The 19,303-nt window shown below is 32.1% G+C and overlaps 2 protein-coding genes across 2 annotated transcripts; one reads left to right on the top strand and one right to left on the bottom strand.

The window, feature by feature from the left end:
* Positions 1-318: 318 nt before the first annotated feature.
* Positions 319-5,847, bottom strand: LOC122590750 (biotin--protein ligase 2-like). Its single transcript, XM_043762923.1, has 11 exons — positions 5,652-5,847; positions 4,742-5,012; positions 4,598-4,659; positions 4,324-4,472; positions 3,449-3,569; positions 3,095-3,247; positions 2,585-2,630; positions 1,994-2,066; positions 1,374-1,450; positions 611-678; positions 319-532 (listed from the first exon to the last, which is right to left on the bottom strand). Exons 1-10 carry the CDS (start codon positions 5,746-5,748, stop codon positions 633-635), a joined length of 1,095 nt encoding a protein of 364 aa, XP_043618858.1. The 5' UTR covers positions 5,749-5,847; the 3' UTR covers positions 319-532; positions 611-632.
* A 4,702-nt stretch (positions 5,848-10,549) lies between these two features.
* LOC122590748 (CBL-interacting serine/threonine-protein kinase 14-like) lies at positions 10,550-11,992 on the top strand. The gene has a single exon (XM_043762922.1). The coding sequence runs from the start codon at positions 10,661-10,663 to the stop codon at positions 11,954-11,956; it is 1,296 nt and encodes a 431-aa protein (XP_043618857.1). The 5' UTR covers positions 10,550-10,660; the 3' UTR covers positions 11,957-11,992.
* Positions 11,993-19,303: the final 7,311 nt, after the last annotated feature.

Genomic DNA, 19,303 nt, shown 5'->3' with positions numbered 1-19,303 from the left:
TTTGTTAGTTATTTTTTACTTCTGTTTTTCTTTTAAGAATCAAAGCAGAGGGTGAAAGCAGTATGATAATTTAGTACCATTTTCATCGCCTTTTGATGACCAAAACAACCTAACGCAAATTATGCAGGATTGAAAAGTTTATTATTATCCCTGAGAAACCATAAAAGGAGAAAGAACTTGTCATATAAATTGGAAATTTTTGTTTCGACCCATTTTGACTCCTTTTAACATCAAAGTTGGTGTATGTCATATATAGAATTGTCAGCCTCAGCTACATTACTATGTGTTAAAATCTTATGTTTTCTATCGATCAAAGAATGGTAAATGAAATATTGAATTACAGATATTCTAGCATCTTACAAGAAACAAAAATGGCAACAATCGATATTAGAAGGAAAAGTACTAACAGAAAAAAACTATAAGCCAAAGCAGGCAAGAATTTGATGTCTATTTTTAAACAAGCCATGAAACTGCTACTTTGAGCCGTAAGACCTCTCTGTAACAGGCTGCACTTCCGTTGTATAACTGTAATCTATTCCATAGTATATACGGTTAACCTTTGCATTGACAAAATCCCACCATATTAAATGAATAATTAGCTGATACATACCTCTAACATATATCAACAAAGTCTAGCAGCTATGTTTTCTTTTTACCAGTCCTTTGAAAAAGTCAAAACTGTATAAAACCAAAATAATCAGTGTTAAAAGGAAATAGACTTAAACAGAGTGAAGCAAAACACAGCTCAAGTGCAAGTGTTCCATGTTGGTCAAATGTAGTTGTATTACACATAAGTAAACCCCCAATGATGCACCAAAACTATCCATGCTTTTAAGAGTTGGGACTTGGGAAGAGGTGTTTCTATACATAGTATTTTCTTCTAATATTGCATAGAGACTATTTCCATATAAAGCTCCCAAAACTAACCATACCCATTGCTACTAAGTAAACAAAATCAACCTGTTTAAATCCTAATGGTACATTAAAAGACCGTACTCCATTGTTCGTTTGTGGTTTTGGAAGGTTTTCTCATTTTCTATTCTCTATGCCTATTTGATAATCATATCATGAAATATGGGATTTCAATAAGGGTGAAACTTTTTAACTGATATGGTTCCGACATAGAAAGCTAATACATTGGTCGTCTTTACTCCATTAACTAAAACGGTATGGCCACATGAAAATTGCATGGCCCTTGCTATCACTAAATACATGATACTGTGATTCTATTTAATGTCTACTTTAAAAGAAGTTTGTAGAGTTAATGGCAACTATTTGAGACCTGCAAAATCATACGTCAAATCTGTACTCTTATATGGGGGATTAGATGCTATTTTCTTATTATTTATGTAGCAAGTACCCAAAAATCGTACCTATTGCCATCTGGATGAAGCTCACACATCTCACCATTATCAGAAATGGCGAGTAAATATCCAGAAGATGTTAACCCCTGTGCAATTAAGAAGTGAAATTGTTAGAACTCCCCACTGACAACTCCTAGCTAAGTGAATGCTATGTGAAATTACTAAAAATGTGGGAACAAACAATTATCTGCCAGATGCAATCATCTCGCCATTGAATTTAATGCATGCATCTAGGGAAGTCTCTTAATGTGGCAATTTCAACCTATTTATGTAAGAAGGGGTCGACTTGGGTTAAATTTATTTCCAAAAAGTATACCTGGTATAATTGACTAGCTTTAAAAAAAATGGTCAGATGGGTCAAAAGTGGTACAAAGTGCTTGTTTCAATAATGAAACCTCCCAAATCATTCTATTAATATAATTAGTACATTATTGTTATGGGATTTATATAATCATACTTGACACATTAATTAGTATGGAATATTTAGACAAAACGTGTTCCAGGTCAACCCACCCAGGCCCTCAGCCCAAACTAATAATATACCTGGTTTACCCAACCCACCTATTATACTACCTCTTAGTTTTTGCTTATATAGTAAACATGTTACCCACAAAGAGAGGTAGGCTCACCTGAACAGTAACTACATTCTCCATTAGCATTTCTTGATCTTCGTTTTTTTCTTGGACAACGACCCTTTGCCCACTGATGTTTTGAGACGAACAATTGAAAATTATATACATTAATACCAAATGATTGGTATGAACATCACAAAATACCATTTTCTGGACATAGGAACCTCAAGAACATGGTACGCTCCCCACTCATCATGACTAGATTAAACGACCCTATGTCTTCCATTATCTTACTTACTACCATACTGTCTACTGAGAGAATAGACCAAAAACATTTATAAATGTTCAAATTTCATGATATAAAGTTTACTGTTCAAACTTGCAGACTACTGAATGACCTTTAATTGCATGCAGTTAATTTTAGCTTTTCCACATTTTAAGGGAACTTGGTAAGGGGAGTCAGCAGAAGCAATTAGAAAAGTGGTTCCCAAAACTGGTTTGGTTTCCAATCTTGACAAAAGTGTAACAAAACACAACCCATTCTGTTGGATGTAAATACTGTATTATTTGCACACACACAAAAATTATATAAAACGAGAATAGTGAAAGAGTTATTAATAATCATTGCGATTATATCTGCAATAGTACCTATGGAGCCAGGTCTTGTAATACAGTTCCTCAAGCGGTCTGAAGCCTGCATAAAAAGTAAGAGATACCATGAGTTACAATTTTTAATATGAGAGTGAAAGAACCCAATAACTATCATGTTCTGCAGAAATAGTTCGGTTGATTTTGCCACTAAAAACACTCATGCTACTGGATTTCCTGGATAAACAAACCCTCGTAAATAAGTTATTTTCGAAAAGTGACATGACTCACAGATGGCCCTTTTTAGGGTTTAGTCAAATGTTGCTTAACGGCTGTAACCACCAGCATGAGTCTTCTTCTCAGAAACTAGAGGTGGTAACATAGGTAGGTTTCGAGTTACGGGTCAAAGTGGGTATATAGGCTCAAATAGAAGAAACATACAAGAGACACATAAAGGAAACTTTATACTGAAAGTATCGAAACAAAAAAAAAAAAGAACAACGTAACACATACAGAAATGCACAGAGATGATCCATCAAATATTTTAAGAGTACAAAAACTAGTACTCACCATGGTTTATCAAAGTATGGAAAAGATGCTCAAACTTATTAAAGAAGGCTGATGTAATGTCTTCTCTCTGCAGCTGGTAACCAAAAGTTAACTTTCGCAGCGCCGCATTCAAGGATGTTGTTGGCTTATCATTGTCAACATTCAAGCCTACACCTACAATTAAAAAGATTAGAAGTTAGAGTAATGGAGGGAACCCTAGCCCCGGTACCACAACTGGATACCCGTCGACTCATCCCGTATGAGCCATATGATGCCTGTACAATGCCTCCATGTGAAAGGTTGACTAAAGATGCAAAATGGAAGTTTTTCTGGTAAAGTCAAAGAGCACAATTATAGTTGGAGTGAGAAATTTACCAACACAAACATTGAACTTCTTAGATCTATATGTTGATGTACACAAAATTCCTCCCACTTTAAGGCCGTCTAAATAGAGATCATTGGGCCACTTTATTCTGATATCAAGAGGGGGGAAGCCCTAGAATTGACATAACATAACAAATGTCAATATTACAAATGAGAAGCAAGCATAATTGAGGAATTACAAATAAATGATTAGCTTTCTTGATATCATGTTATTCATGCAAGCAACAAAATCATGGATGTTAGATAAAGATAAAATCTTAAAAGTCGACGTTATTAATGAAAGAAACAGTTAGTTACAAGACTCCACAGGGAAAACCCGTAGTATTTATAAAGACAAAAATGACCTGCCTCCGTGAACAAACAGGAAAATAAACTACATAAAACGCCCAGTCATAACTATATCCAAATTTTGACAGGTGCTGAAATCTGATTACTTCTCCTCAACAGGCAACAGATATATCAGTCCATTTCAAGAAATTTTCAAATAAAAAAAAGACCTCACACATCAGCCATATACATATCTTTAACAATCATAATCACCCTACTTCTATCTCCAGTTTCTTGATTTTTATACATTTATACATACTTTCTTCGAAGTCAGTAACTCACATTCTACAGGATCAATCACTTATTGATTTATTACAAATGCGATGACAACATAGTAAATTTAACACATATGTACTCTCTTAATGATGCTATTGCATTAATTATCCAACTAGTCTTTGAGAAATGATATTATGAACTGTATTCATTACATAACTAGTTTAGTCCTCACTAATCTAAAGCTGTTGAAATCCATTTAAGACAATACGGGCCAATCAAGAGATACAAAAATACGATGTGAAACCGGAATATATAAATGTTACATTTTCTAAGACAATATCCTTAATTGCTTCTGTCACAGCCAGGCACACAACATACTGCACAAGAGGCACCACACGACCATCTTCCATTTGTACCGTAAACGAAAAAAGAAGACCACCTTTAGGAGATTCCCATACATTTTGCGAACGTCCTAAAACATTCAACTAATTCAATAAATTAATCTATTATATATAAATTACTATATTATTCGCATGAATTCAATCGTATGATAATGACAAAAACACAACACATTCATATAGCTCATAAGTTTCATACCTCGTCCTTTGAACTGAACATCTGCAATGCACACCGAACCTATCGGAATGTCAGAAAAGTTGCTGCATACGCCATCAAATTATTAAACCAAACCAACATACAAAATCACATAAATCTCAAAAACTTCTTATCTTACACACTTACAGAGACACCACGTCTTGTGTTGAAGGCAATCTCGGAGACCAAAGAAGAAATCTACCAAAACACGTAGTCATAAGAGACGCCATATAACTATCGACATTAAACTCATCTTTTTGTCGATGTCTTTCTGTCTCGGATTGCAAAAACGTCGATAGTTTAACATCATCTGCAAGTTTAAGGGACATACTTTCCTTCAAAGACTTTGCTACTTCCTTCTCATTGGCAGATTTTCCGCTTAGTACTAATACACATTGTTGAATGGACTCCATTTTTGCTAAAACACATAAATCACAATTATCATCTACATGAAATATACATATGTTATCATATATTTCTCCTTACTTTATATAAAGTGAGTCAACTATAGCCCAAACTATATTTTCTAAGTATCCAACTTAGAAACCTTTTTTATTGTTTGTATCCAACTTTCATATATTGTTATATTCATATATTGTATAAGTTGTGAAGGTACTTTTTCTAGTCTATATAAGTTGTGCCACATCTCATTGATGTCAAAAAAATATAATAATACCCCCGACCCATTAAAAGTGTCCATTTTCAAAGTTTTTTTTTTTAACTTTGACCAAAAATATTTTTGTTTGTATTACATAATAATTGCTAAAAACTATATGAATTGGTCGAGGTTTACATGTGCTTTCATTGTATATATAACTTTCATCGAATATTATAGAATCCAATAAAAAATATTTAAGGTCAAAATTAGAAAAAGATAAACTTTGAAAATTCAAAACCGGACGCATTTAATGGGACCGAGCCACGGAGGATATTTGAAAGTTGAATACAGACGATAATCGCTTAGAATTATACACACACACACATATATATATATATAGGCATGTAAAAACTCTAAAAAACATGGAAATGAAGAAGTAAGGGGATTGGGTTAGGTTACCTGATGAAGAATTGAGAGTGAAGTGAGAAAATCGAGGTTGTTGTTTAAAGAGAAATGAATTTCGTATAGGATTACAATTATAATTCTTAAACAACATTTAACTATAACTTTGTTTCAAACCAAACCACATCATAGGTATCATCGAATCGAAAGACAGAGCCCAGGAAGTCTTTTGTTGAAAATCACAAATTTACTTCGTTTCTTTTTTTACCCACCAGAAAGGCAGAAACCACGTACTTTTTTAGTTAACTATCAAAGTCAACGGATGAGTAAACCCCTGAACTTTTGTTTATTGGGCCGAACTTTGTTTATTTTCATAAAAAGTGAACAATTGGGCTAAGGATTTGTGAGCAAGTATACGGTGACTATACAACTTTACAATAGTGGGCCGAATTTTGTTTATTTTCTAAAAATATTATTTTGACATTTCTATCAGAGAAAATAGCGACAATAGCCAATTTTTGTTGCGATCGTACCAAAATAGCCAAGGTTTTTTAGATTATCACAAAATAACCAACAAAATCGCAACAAAAAATGAAAATTGCAACAAAAAAAGTGAAATCGCAACAAGAAACGCGAAATCGCAACAAAAATGCCAAAATTGCAACAAAAAATGCCAAAATCGCAACAAAAAATGGAAATCACAACAAAATACGCGAAATCGCAACTCGCATCTCGCAACGGTTTGACTTCGACTTTTTTTTTTATTAAGGATACTAGTTTATTATATTAGACATAAATACAAAACTTCAAATAAACCCTAAAATTTCATTAATTTTAAAAACACAATACAACTAAATAAAACATAACATTTATTTAAAACATAAAACATTAAGAAATTAAAACACACAAAACATTAACCTACAACACAAATACATAAAAAACATTACAAACTTAATAAAAAGAAACATACATAATAATAGTTCGTAGAACACATTATTCAAAGACAAACTAATTTTTCATCTCATAAACTGCTTTGGCAGTTATGATTAAATGCTCCAAGGTGGTAACCGCACAGTCAAGTTGTTCCAGAGCAACTTGGGTCTTGTCGATCTTTCCCTGCAAATAAGTAAAGTATTGACACTCAAGCTCAGTACAATACTCAGTTTGCATGTATCTAATTTGTTCAAAACACCATTACTTCTTCGCACTTAGCTTTCGCATAACTGCAACAAGTTCCTCTCTGAACAATTGGTGGTCGAGGATATCAACCATGATACTGTCATCCACTTGATCGACAGTCATTGGTGGTTTTCAGTTAGGGACATTTGATGAAGATGAAGAAGCCATTTAAGATTTATAAAAGTTTGTGATTTGATCAGAAATGTTTGATAAGAAGCCAGTATTTGTAGGTAAAGTAAAAGACGCTCATCCAACGTTCAAAATTAAAATATTTACACTTTCAGTCCCTCTAACGTTCAAATTCAAAATATTTACACTTTCAGTCCCTCCAACAGCCAAAAACTCAAAAACATTTACACTTTCAGTCCTTGAATGGCTAGTTGGATTGTCACTCTATAAATACCAACTCAGAGTACAATTCAGTTTCATCATCATTCAAATTTTCATTATTCTAAAAACGTACTCACTCTTTCTAAGCAAATGACATCTTCATAATAAAAAAAGAATGTTCACCGACCTCGTCTGATCGAAGATGAGATGAAAACAATAATCATAGCATTTTTTGTTGCGATTTCGCGTTTTTTGTTGCGATTTTCATTTTTATTGCGATTTTGTTGGTTATTTTGTGATAATCCGAAAAACCCTAGCTATTTTGGTACGATCGCAACGAAAATTGGCTATTGTCGCGATTTGCTAGTTATTGTTAAAGTTAAAAATAAAAATATAAGTAATTGGATGGGAATCACGATATCTCATGTAGTCATGTACCATATTTGGTACCCACTAACCCCCAGTCAGGCAAATCTTAACCACTTAATAATCCTTTAATTATCTCAGGTTTGTCTTTGACAAGACTCGAACCCAGGATCCACTTAAGATGTGGCGCCGGTGACCGCAAGTTATTATCCGATGGTTATTAAGTATATTAAAGATTTAAAGGTTATATTGTGTGTGAATCACGAAGTTTACTTTGAAAACAATTAAGAACCAAAGATGGTTGTTGTAAACGGAACAAAGTAGGGTTTCAACTTAAAATAAACGGTCATTTGTAAATTGGGTCCATGGAAAATTGCGAAGTAAAATGGAACCGATTTTTAGGGGGTGTTTAGTAGGAGAGAATGATGGAGAATGTAAATGTAATAAAGAAAGGAAATAGTATGAAAGAAAATGAGTATTTGGAAAAGAAATATATTATATTGTTTGGTAACAACAAATAATGAACATAAAAAAAATATAAAAAATAAACAAATTAATATGATTTTTTTTGACAAAAACTAATTATAATTTATGATATAAATAAGTAAGATTAATAGTTAAATACATGAGAAAAAAAGAAAAGAAGATAACTTGATTCCATTCTCACTATTATTCACCATTTTAGGAGGAATCATGAGAATGGAAATGATTCTCCCCTTTACTTCTTTATTTCCATTATCTTATATAACCAAACAATATAAATAATCCTTATTCCATTTTCACCATTTTCATTCCATCATATCAAACACTCTCTTATATTATGCAAAACTATCCATCTACTAAAAGTTAAATGGATGGACAATTTCACCCTTAACTTATTTTTTCAAACGTTTATTTCTTTTTGAGTCGAATCAAATGTGCATTTGAACTATATAAAGTATTATATTTTATTATATACTACATTAAGGGAATAGAATGTGAATAGTAACTCACATGTATGGCGGGTTACTATTCGTCCATATTATAACCTGCACCATTATTTGGATTTTGCCAAATTGCAATCATTTCGGGTTTTCTTAATACGAGTTACTTTTTTTTTCTATATGTTTTTCTTTCGGGTTTTCAAATAATTATGTTAAAAACATTTATTATTTTTTGTAACAATATTCAGCTTTTACCATATTGAATTCCTTTCAAGTTTAAAATTACGAGTTACCTCTTGGTTTTTACATATTTTATATAATGTGAATAGTAACTCGCCTGTATGGTGAGTTACTATTCGTCCATGTTACAACTCGCACCATTATTCGGATTTTGCCAAATCACACCCTTTCGGGGTTTTTTTTAATACGAGTTACATTTTGGTGTTTTTCCATATGTTTTTTCTTTCGGTTTTTCAAATAACTATATTGAAAATATTTATTATTTTTTGTAACAATATTCAAATTTTACCACATTGAATCCCTTTCAGGTTTAAAATTACGGGTTACCACTTGGTTTTTACATATTTTTTATTCTTTTAGGTTTTCAAATAGTATATCAAAACTATTTTTTTAGTATGCCTTTGAATAAATATATATTTTCATAGGTCAAAAATTTTAACAAACATATATAGCGACACATTATTAATAACAAAACATAATCGTTTTCAAACAATATATTAAAAATTCTTATTATTTTTTGTGGTATTGTCTTTGAATAAGGATATATTTCATATGTCAAAGTTTCTATTAAACATAAATCATAAATAACAAAAAGTAATCGAACTAATTGAAAGCGCGCAACGTGTAGATGGAAACTATTGTGATTTTGCTGTTAAATAAATATATATTTGATACGATAAACTTTTAAATAAACCTATCAATGACATAATGTTTGTTAATTCAATGAAAGTACACTAAATAACACAATTGTTTCAACGCGACAATTGATGTCCCGCAACCGGAAATTTCCACTATCACAATTATATCAACTTACACTACTTAACATCGCCACCACCACCAATAGTACCATCACCGACATACCATCAACCTAGACCGCCTTCCCCACTATTGCCGCTGCATTGCGCGAGTACCATGCTCATATATATAAAAAGATATTATTCGCTAGCTTAAAAGTAAGTTTCAAATCCTACGGGTTTTGAAACATAAAAATGTACTGATCAAAATATTAGCTAATTGAACTTTGGAAAACAAATGATAATTGAACATCATTTTCATAAAAAAGCTTCACACCCACCTCAAGATAATTATCATCAAGATACTTTGATTACTCATTTTTGGACCATGAGTTTTTCTATTGCATTTTTTGTGGTCAGAAAAATTCAGAACATCTAAATTAACACTATCTATAATGCAAAATAAAATATTAACAAAAATAAAAACTACACAAATATCTCCATTATTAATTCATTGGGTGGATATCCGAAAATTTTTTATTTAGAAAAATGTTAGATAAAGCATGCAGTACCTATTTTAGATAAAGCAAGGGGGATTATGTAAAATTCAGGGGAGGGTATGTAAAATTCAAGGAGGCTATATATGTTTATCAAATTTTAAAGTTTAATTTGTAACTTTTTTTTAAAGTGGCAGTACTTAAGCTTAGGTAAAGTCTGCAGTACGAAATTCCCTTTTTATTTACTACATCCTTTTATATCAAACATTAGTTTAACCAGCTATATTATAAACTTAATTAACCACAACTCTTTAATCAGTTACAAACTACTGTTTGTCAACAAAAAGGAGCATTTTTTTTATATTTGACGATACAATTTATAAATTCTTTGTTTCAAATATCCATTAATATTTATCACTAATAGTTAAAACACAGTACAACTACAAACTATGACTATTCACACGTAATATAACTTTTATTATAGATACAATAATAGCAAAAAAATATTAAATTTCTAGTATTGTCAATTATATTAAGTATATACATATGGCCAAAAACAATATACCTTTCTGAAAACAACTTTGTCTTATAACTTATACCACTAGTTAACATATTATTATGACTTATAACAAAACAATACATATATATTCCTTGCAAGAAATCCAATAAATACCCCGGCCAATTGGTAACCTGTCTTTAGCTCCACCCAGTCCCCCACCACTTTCATTCTTAACTCAACAAAAAACCCATTATCTCTCTTTCTCTAATCATTCTTTACTTTATATGTTCAACTCAATATGTCACCAGCCTTAGGAGAATTTACCGGAGAAGAAGATGTACAGCTTCCTGCTGACAAAACTCTTTTCGGTAAATACGAGCTAGGGAAGCTTTTAGGCTATGGCGCTTTCGCCAAAGTCTATCAAGGCTGGGACATCGAGTCTGAACAAAGTGTCGCGATTAAGGCGATTAACAAACAAAGAGTTGTGAAAGGCGGCTTAACGGGTCATGTTAAGCGTGAGATATCCGCCATGAGAAGGCTTCATCATCCAAATATTGTGCGATTACATGAAGTAATGGCGAACCAAAAGAAGATATATTTTATATTAGAGTTCGCCAAAGGTGGCGAACTCTTTTCAAAAGTTGCAAAATCACGCTTTAGTGAAGATCTGAGTAGAAGATATTTCCAACAGCTGATTTCAGCTGTTGGATATTGTCATTCTCGAGGTGTGTACCATCGAGATTTGAAACCAGAGAATTTACTTTTAGATGAAAATTGGAATCTAAAAGTAACTGATTTTGGTTTGTCTGCTGTAACTGACCAGGTGTCAGGGACAGCAGACAAGGTACTACATACGATGTGTGGTACACCTGCTTATGTGGCACCAGAGATTTTAGCTAAAAAAGGTTATGATGGTGCTAAAGTTGATATATGGTCATGTGGGATTATATTATTTGTTCTTAATGCGGGTTATTTACCTTTTAATGATCCGAATTTAATGGTTATGTATAGAAAAATATATAAAGGGGAATTTCGTGTCCCCAAATGGACGTCTCCAGAGCTGAGACGTTTTTTATCGCGTCTTCTGGACACAAATCCCAAAACACGGATCACTGTTGAAGAAATATACAGTGATCCGTGGTTCAGGATTGGGTACAAAGACGCTGATATTAAGTCCCAATATTTTGAAACAACTAAGGATGACGGTGGTCGGAATTTAAAGAACTTGAATGCATTTGACATCATATCATTTTCGTCCGGGTATAATTTATCGGGTTTGTTTGACGAACAAGATGCGGGAGAGATGTTTTTGTCGACGGTGGCGCCGGAGGCGATAATCGAGAAGGTGGCTGATGCGGCGGAGGAAGAAGGGTTAAAGGTGGCGATGAGAAAAAAGTGGTGTGTAAAAGTTGATGGAGGGCAATATAGTAATTTCACATTGATGGTGGAGGTTAAAGGGTTGACGGAGGAGATAGTGGTGGTTGAAATTAGGTGGAGAGAATGTGAGAATGAATCCGGTCAAGAAATGTGGAAAGATAAACTTAGGCCAATGTTGAGTAATTTAATTTACCAACCTGAGGTTAACTCAGAGTAATTAATGAAAATAAAACACAACATCAAAACGTAAATATATTTATGTGTTGCGTTCTTTTATTTTATTTTACTTTCATTTTTGATTTTGTATCTCAGATAATAGTTTACAAATTAAAATACATGAAATCAATTTTCATAAATTGAAAGTACTTAATTGGTTGGTCCATGATCTGGAAGAAAATTTCATTTTTACATTAATACTGTGAAAGAATATAATCCGTCTAAATTTTTTTAGTGGTAATCTTACTAAATGCATTTTATATATTTACTATAAAATATAATAACATAAAACATGTTGTTGATATATATATGGCTTTTTAAATAAATTATATGAATCATCACGACATCACCATGAAGTTTTTGTTTATAAATACACAAAAAGTAGAGTATCACGTAATTGTGGTGTTTCTGGTCGAAGGTTTAATAGTGATATATTCACAACAAGAGTTTGTTATTTACAACAATTACACGTATTTAATGACAGTGTATAACTATACATCTAAAGCAAATAATTGTTGTAATGACAAATTTGAGTTGTGAATATATCACTTCTCTTAATATAATATTCATACAGTAATTTAGAAATTAAATTTAAATTACATGATCATTATAGCGGTGGAAGTGGGCCTAATTTGTTCATTTTGTACTACGTATATCATGATTCATGACATGGTTGTAGTACTGCTCTTTAATTTAATCACAATTATTGTTTGTAAGAAAATAATACTCGTAAACTGGATTGGAAATATAATAAAAGTGATTTTTTTTTCATTTAATAATTCGTGATGGTGATGACTTCAATTATTAGCCTCAAATTACTAATGTCAAACTTCCAATTTGCCGATTTTGAATAATGGGAGTTCATCATTTTAAACTAGCTCGATATTTGCATAATACGGTGACAAGTGGTTGGTGTTGTGAGTACTAATGATAATGGTCACTTTTGGTCGTGATAATAGTATCGAGTGGTATATATTAATATAAATGTAATTGATATATAGATATGATAGTGGAGATATGCTATAAAAAAAAATAAAAAATTAAAGGTATAAATTGATAAAAGGGTATTGAAGGAAACCCTAGCTACTCCTAGTGGTATAAATTACGAGTAGTAATTAGTATAAGGGTTTAGCGTGTAAATTAGTTTATTAAAAGTAAAGTTGGGGTAATTTCTAACTACACTTTTCAATAGAAGATTTATTAAGAACAGAATCATATTTAGACTAACTTTTTTTTTATGTTAACTACTGTTTTAGTTGAAGAGTAGGGAGTTTTTACTGTTTTAGTTGAAGAGTAGGGAGTTTTTATGAAGTTGTAAAGATAGTCTAAAGTTTATTTTCGATCTTTTCCTTTTGGACTTGGCTAACTTTTTTATTTATAACTATTAACGTGGCATCCGTGTAATATAAACGGAATTAGATTATTGTTTCGCGTAATACGCGAGTAAATATAGTTTTATACTTACATACATCAAAAATATAATTTTTTTAAAGTAATAACTAACGAATTAAAATATTTAATTTCACTTTATTAACATTTGATTTTTTGATCTTGAAAATTTCACAAACATTTATTGTATTGTTCATTAAGTCTTACTGATTTAATAAATTATTCAATACCAAAAGTTATTGCTTATCCATATTGTCACAAATATCTCGATGTCATTCAGATTTTCATGTCATGTCATGAAAAATGTGACACATGACACATTCTTTCGATAGTGCCAAGACATACAACCTTCTAAATTGAGTTGAAAGGTTGCCATCATTAAACCAATGATCATTCCAGAATGTTTTCTTATTTTCACTCCTTCTTTAATAACATCTTAAGGGGTTAGCAATCGAGCGTGCATCAAGGAATGAGGAACATATATTTGTCCATGTATTATTACCATTTGTTTTACATAAGAACGCAAACTCAGAAACATGAATCACATGGATGATTTTAAACCACATGGCATCCAGTTTTTGAACCATATGTCATATTCATGATATATAAGCATGGATGGAGTCCGACTCTAATTTGGTACAATGTAATCTTTTTTAATGGTATATTTGTATTTTTTTTTCCTACAAAATATTAATAAATAAAGAATACATACAAACGTTGACTTTCTTGTCATAAGCCTCTTATTTGAAAGTACATCACTTGGTTGGAAACATTAGTCTTGAGATAAATCTCTTTATTGGTAGGGTAAAAATTTTGAAAGTTTTGATTTTTTATAGAATAGGGAAAAAAAAAATTTTTTTGTTTGGGTAAATGTACACTACATTGATAATATAGTTGTATGTAAAAACGTTATATTTTTTTCAAATTCTTTTATAACAGTAATCACAATAGTCATGCATATTTACAAGCTAAATCATACATCATTAATTTCGATAATTTTTTTTTACTTTGTTAAAAAGAGCGTAACTTCTCCGTCACCAAATGCTCCAAAATTGCTGATCAATGTTAAAAGTTGATGTTCCCAAAGTTTTCACTCACCTAAGCTAAAATTGGCCTTCTCAACACTGTCGTTGATAATTTGACTAACCTGGACATTAGATATCAGGTGTTACGACATTATTAATATTCAATTTTACTTTATTATGGTTTGAAATATAGCTTACTATTTTTATTAGTAGAAAATTAATCTGTATATTTTAAATGAAACATATGTTAGATATTTCAATTAAAATATGCTTTGTTATATATATATATATATATATATATATAATATTAACTATTATTCTATTGGATAAGATATAAGATAAAGAGTATTATTTTATTATTATCTTTAAAAATATATTAAAGAGAAACCTTAATTCATTTTTGAAGAAGTATGGATCATTATATGAATTTTAACTTTTTATTTACATGTATTAGATCAAATGATGATGATGATGTATACCTTATTTAACCCTTTGATTTAATTTTATTTTATTAAATTTAAGTTATTATTACTTCCTTATATAAGTGTAGACATTAATAATTAATGTTTTTAATGATATAATTATGAGAACTAATGTTTTTGTATTTTACATCATTTTTTTATCTTTAAAATTAATTTTTAATGTTATTTCAATAAATTTTTTTTAATGTAATACGTTTCTATTAAGTTATATTTTGTATAAGATTTTTATCATATAACGAATAAAATTTGGTTATAAGGATTTTTGCATAAGACTTTTATCATATAACATTTTTATTAAATCAATGTTTTAAAAAGTGGACCGGAGTCAAACCGGCCTTCTTAATAAAAAAAAACTAAAAATCAAATATGGATTCTATAGTAAGCTATCACAATTATATAGCAAAATAGTTTTATGAAAATTGCTTTTAAGTTTGATTAACATAACATGCGATATATAAATTGATAATTAATTTGCTAAGTAATTTTAGTGTATAACTAAATTATCCGGATGAATAAAAGATATTCAAAGAAATGAAAATCTTATTTAGCGAGACCTCTAATAAATGTTGTATCCAATTTTCAAAACTGTGGTTAAATAACGCACAAATATATATGAGAAACAATGACTAAGGTTTGTTACAAAAGTGAACTTTATGCCTAAAAACGAACTGTCTGATAAATGTTAACCAAAATTTAATCGAAGACTAAAATAACTTCATATTTTCTAGTTGTTTAATTCTTACCTGGTTAAATATTTGTCAACTTATGATATTTTCAATTTTTAACATGTCATTTATTATATATTTTTACCGCGTATTATTCGGGTATTAATCTAGTTCGGATATATGTTAGCTATTAATATATTAATATATTGAATATATAATAATTAAAATTATTGGATAAAAAGTATAAATTTGTGATCGAAAACCAAAAAGTGTAAAATTAAATTTAAAGTTCAGATATATATTAGCTATTAATATATTAATATATTGAATATATAATAATTAAAATTATTGGGTAAAAAGTGTAAATTTGTGATGGAAAACCAAAAAGTGTAAAATTAAATTTAAAGGGGTATTTTTTGTATAATCATAAAAAGTATAAGTATTAATATTGTGATTTAAGAAAGATAAATAATTAAATTTAATTTAATGGTAATAAATCAAAGATGAAATTCATCCAAGGGTTCTTGTTTGTTTAGGAATGAATTTATCACCTTGTTATATATATATATTGGTAGATTATACTTTATCTATTGATTTTGCTAATTTTTATTTTGATGGTAAATTGGAGTCCCCTCCCATATAGTATATGTGACTTAATAGTATTAAAGGCATGACAACTAGTATTTCATATGCAATAACTCTGATCGCAGATTGCTTACTCTAACCACCACAGTCGAAGATTTTGGTCCATCCCCCTTCCGTTTTTTCAATTCGTGGCTGAACAAACCGGGTATAACCGAATTCATCACCTTCATTATCGAATCAGGGCCTTTTTTTGGTCGCCCAGACCAAATTCTAAACGTCAAGTTCAAAACCTAGTCTCGTGAATTACACTCCCAAGAAAACCTCCAATCCACTATACTCACTGATGAACTTGTAGCACTGGACTCCATTGTAGATATCAAAGAATATACTGATGATGAGTTGGCTTTGTGGATTGAGACAAAGGATAAGCTGCTTGAACTGGAACATGCTAAAATGCAATATCTCCACCAAAAATCTCGTGCTAGGTGGATCAAATATGGGGATGAGGATTCATCTTTCTTCCATCGCTATATCAACTGCAGAACTTCCAAGAATAGACTGGATGGTTTAGAAATTGATGGCCAATGGCATATCGACCCTCCTAGTATTGGAGATGCCGTATACAACTTTTTCCAACAGAAGTTCACAGAGCCCATTAAAGATAGGCCCAAGTTGAAGTCTTTCGGGCTTAAAACTCTCCAAAAGGAAGATGTAGACCTTATTTCCCCATTATTTTTTGCAGAAATCAAGCAAGCAGTTTGGGATTGTGACAGTGACAAGGCTCCCGACCCACACAGTTTCAAGTTTGGCTAAAGTTATGGGATTTACTACAGTTTGATCTATTGTCAATAATGATCGACTTCCATGAAACAGGAACCATTAGTCGTGGTTGCGACTCTTCTTTCATCACTTTAATCTCCAAAAACCATGAGTTAAAATCCTCGCAGATTATCGTCCTACTACCTTGATTGGATGCATCAGGAAGATCATCTCAAAAACCTTGGCTAATAGGTTAAAGATTAATATTGCAAAGGTAAATTCCTCAACCCAATCAGCCTTCCTTAGTGAGCGTAGTATTTTGGACGACCCTCTAATGCTCAACGAGATCATTAATTGGTTAAAGAAAAGCAGATAGGAGACTTTTTGCCTGAAAATTGACATTGAAAAGGCATTCGATCATGTGAATTGGGATTTCCACATCTCCATGGTGGACCAGATGGGCTATCTTTTTCGTTGGCTTCGATGGATTAAAGGTATTCTTCACTCCATGAGATCCTCAGTCCTCGTCAATGGTTTCCCTATACAAGATTCAATTGCGAGAGGGGTATCCCGCATGGCGACCCACTCTCCCATTTCCTATTCATAATTACGATGGAAGTTTTTTTCTAACATCTTCAACTGGGCCTCCATATTGCGTCTAATATCCAACATCCAACTCCCAAATAACGGACCCAATATAAACCATTTGTTGTATGCTGATGATGCAATGATTCTTGGCAGATGGTCGGCTACAAATCTTCTCAGTATCTCTAGAACTCTAAGGTGCTTTTACCTTGTTTCCGAGCTCAATATCGAAAAATTGGGCCCCTGTTATCAAAACCTTTGAAATCAGGCCTTCACTTTGGAAAGCTTCCACTATTTCCCTTGGGCGGTCGCATAACCCTCATCCGGTCGGTGCTTGACAGTCTTCCTACATATTTCTTCTCCCTGCATAAGGCTCCGGTAAGTATGATTTCTAAACTCTAATCTATTCGTAGAGTTTTCTTTTTCTTTTTTTTTTTTTTTTTTTTGGGGGGGGGGGGGGGAGGTTGTTCTTCGTTCGATAAAAAAAATACCTTGGATTTCATGGGACATGGTTGTCTCCCCTATTGACTCGGGTGGGCTTGGGTTGAGTAGCTTACAAAGCAAAAACCTTTCTGTTTTAACTAAATGGTGGTGGCGTTTTTGAATGGAACCGGTTGGGGGCCGATTTTTTACGACCATATATGTTTCCTCCAGGAATTGCACTCCCCTACCAGTCAAGAATAACCTCGTGGGAGCTTGGAAATCCTTGGATTGAGCTCCCACCTGTCCGAGTTTAACATCTTGAGTGTATGTTTTCCGGCGTTTTAGGCAATGGTGATCGACTCAAATTCTGGCTTGATAATTGGCTCAACAACAAACCTTTATACCTCTTTTATCCTGATTTGTTTAGGCTAGAAAATATAAAGATTGTCGGGTCAGATATCGTTGTACATGACAAGGTACCTTTTCGCAATGGGTGTGGTATTGGTCACGCCTACCATTTTCGTCTACTGAGTTATATCAGCTCCAAGATATGCTTTCAAGGTTACAAGGTGTAAAGCTTTCCACTACAAACGATTCATGGCTCTGGTCCTTAACTTCCTCACGTCGTTTCACAGTCAAATCCATAAAATTTTGTATTCAAACAACACCATTTGGACCCAAGCATTGAGTGTTCCCTTAGAACAAGCTCACTCCTATTTAAGTCAATGTTCTAGGTTGGAGAATTGAAATGGAGTGCAAACCAACATATGATCAGCTCATCAACAACAACATCCCCATTACATCTTCAATCTGCTCCTTGTGCAATCTCCAAAATGAGTCAACTGAACACTTGTTTATTCACTGCCAATTCGCGAAAATCCTATGGAGTTACTCTTGGTGCAAAATAAACAGCCCAAAGCCTATTAATCTAAAGCAACTCTTGAAACCTCAGTTTCCGCCGGACACAACCCCACGAAAGCAGAGACTTATACACCTTATCCATCTCGCATACTACTAGACGATTTGGAAATGCAGGAACGCTTGTATAGTCTTTGGAAAACAAAGTCCCTCTACTCAGTTTGCAATAAGAGACCTCCAAGGCACGAGCTTTCAATGGTTATCGAATATATCAACCTCCCTAGGAATCAACTGGCCCTAATGGAGTAGTTTCAATTTGTAATTCTTACTTTTATACGTTTCTCTGACCATTTTACGCTTCTCTTAGCTTCTCGCTCGAGTTCATATCAATAAAATTTCTTTTTAATATTAAAAGAAATAAAATTTAATTAGCATATTAACATTAAAAGAATGAAATATTTTGTATAATCATTAAATAAAGTTGAAGACTTTTTTTTACATCACCACTTGTGATCGACGGAGCAGGACGTCATCATCCTAAGTTTTACGTAAGTGCTAAAACTATATAATTCCAACA

Source organism: Erigeron canadensis, chromosome 3 (genome assembly GCF_010389155.1).
Source record: "Erigeron canadensis isolate Cc75 chromosome 3, C_canadensis_v1, whole genome shotgun sequence".
NCBI lineage: Eukaryota > Viridiplantae > Streptophyta > Magnoliopsida > Asterales > Asteraceae > Erigeron > Erigeron canadensis.
The sequence above is the reverse complement of the archived record's forward strand: the minus strand, read 5'-3'. Positions and strand labels throughout refer to the sequence as shown.

Bases quoted from the DNA above. Each gene is read 5' to 3' on its own strand.
- LOC122590748 (XM_043762922.1), top strand. From the start codon at position 10,661: ATGTCACCAGCCTTAGGAGAATTTACCGGAGAAGAAGATGTACAGCTT.
- LOC122590750 (XM_043762923.1), bottom strand. From the start codon at position 5,748: ATGTTGTTTAAGAATTATAATTGTAATCCTATACGAAATTCATTTCTC. The intron at 1,451-1,993 runs GTGAGCCTACCT...TTAATTGCACAG, and splicing joins AGAATGTAGTTACTGTTCAG to GGGTTAACATCTTCTGGATA. The intron at 679-1,373 runs GTACGATTTTTG...GGTTTTATACAG, and splicing joins CTTCATCCAGATGGCAATAG to TTTTGACTTTTTCAAAGGAC.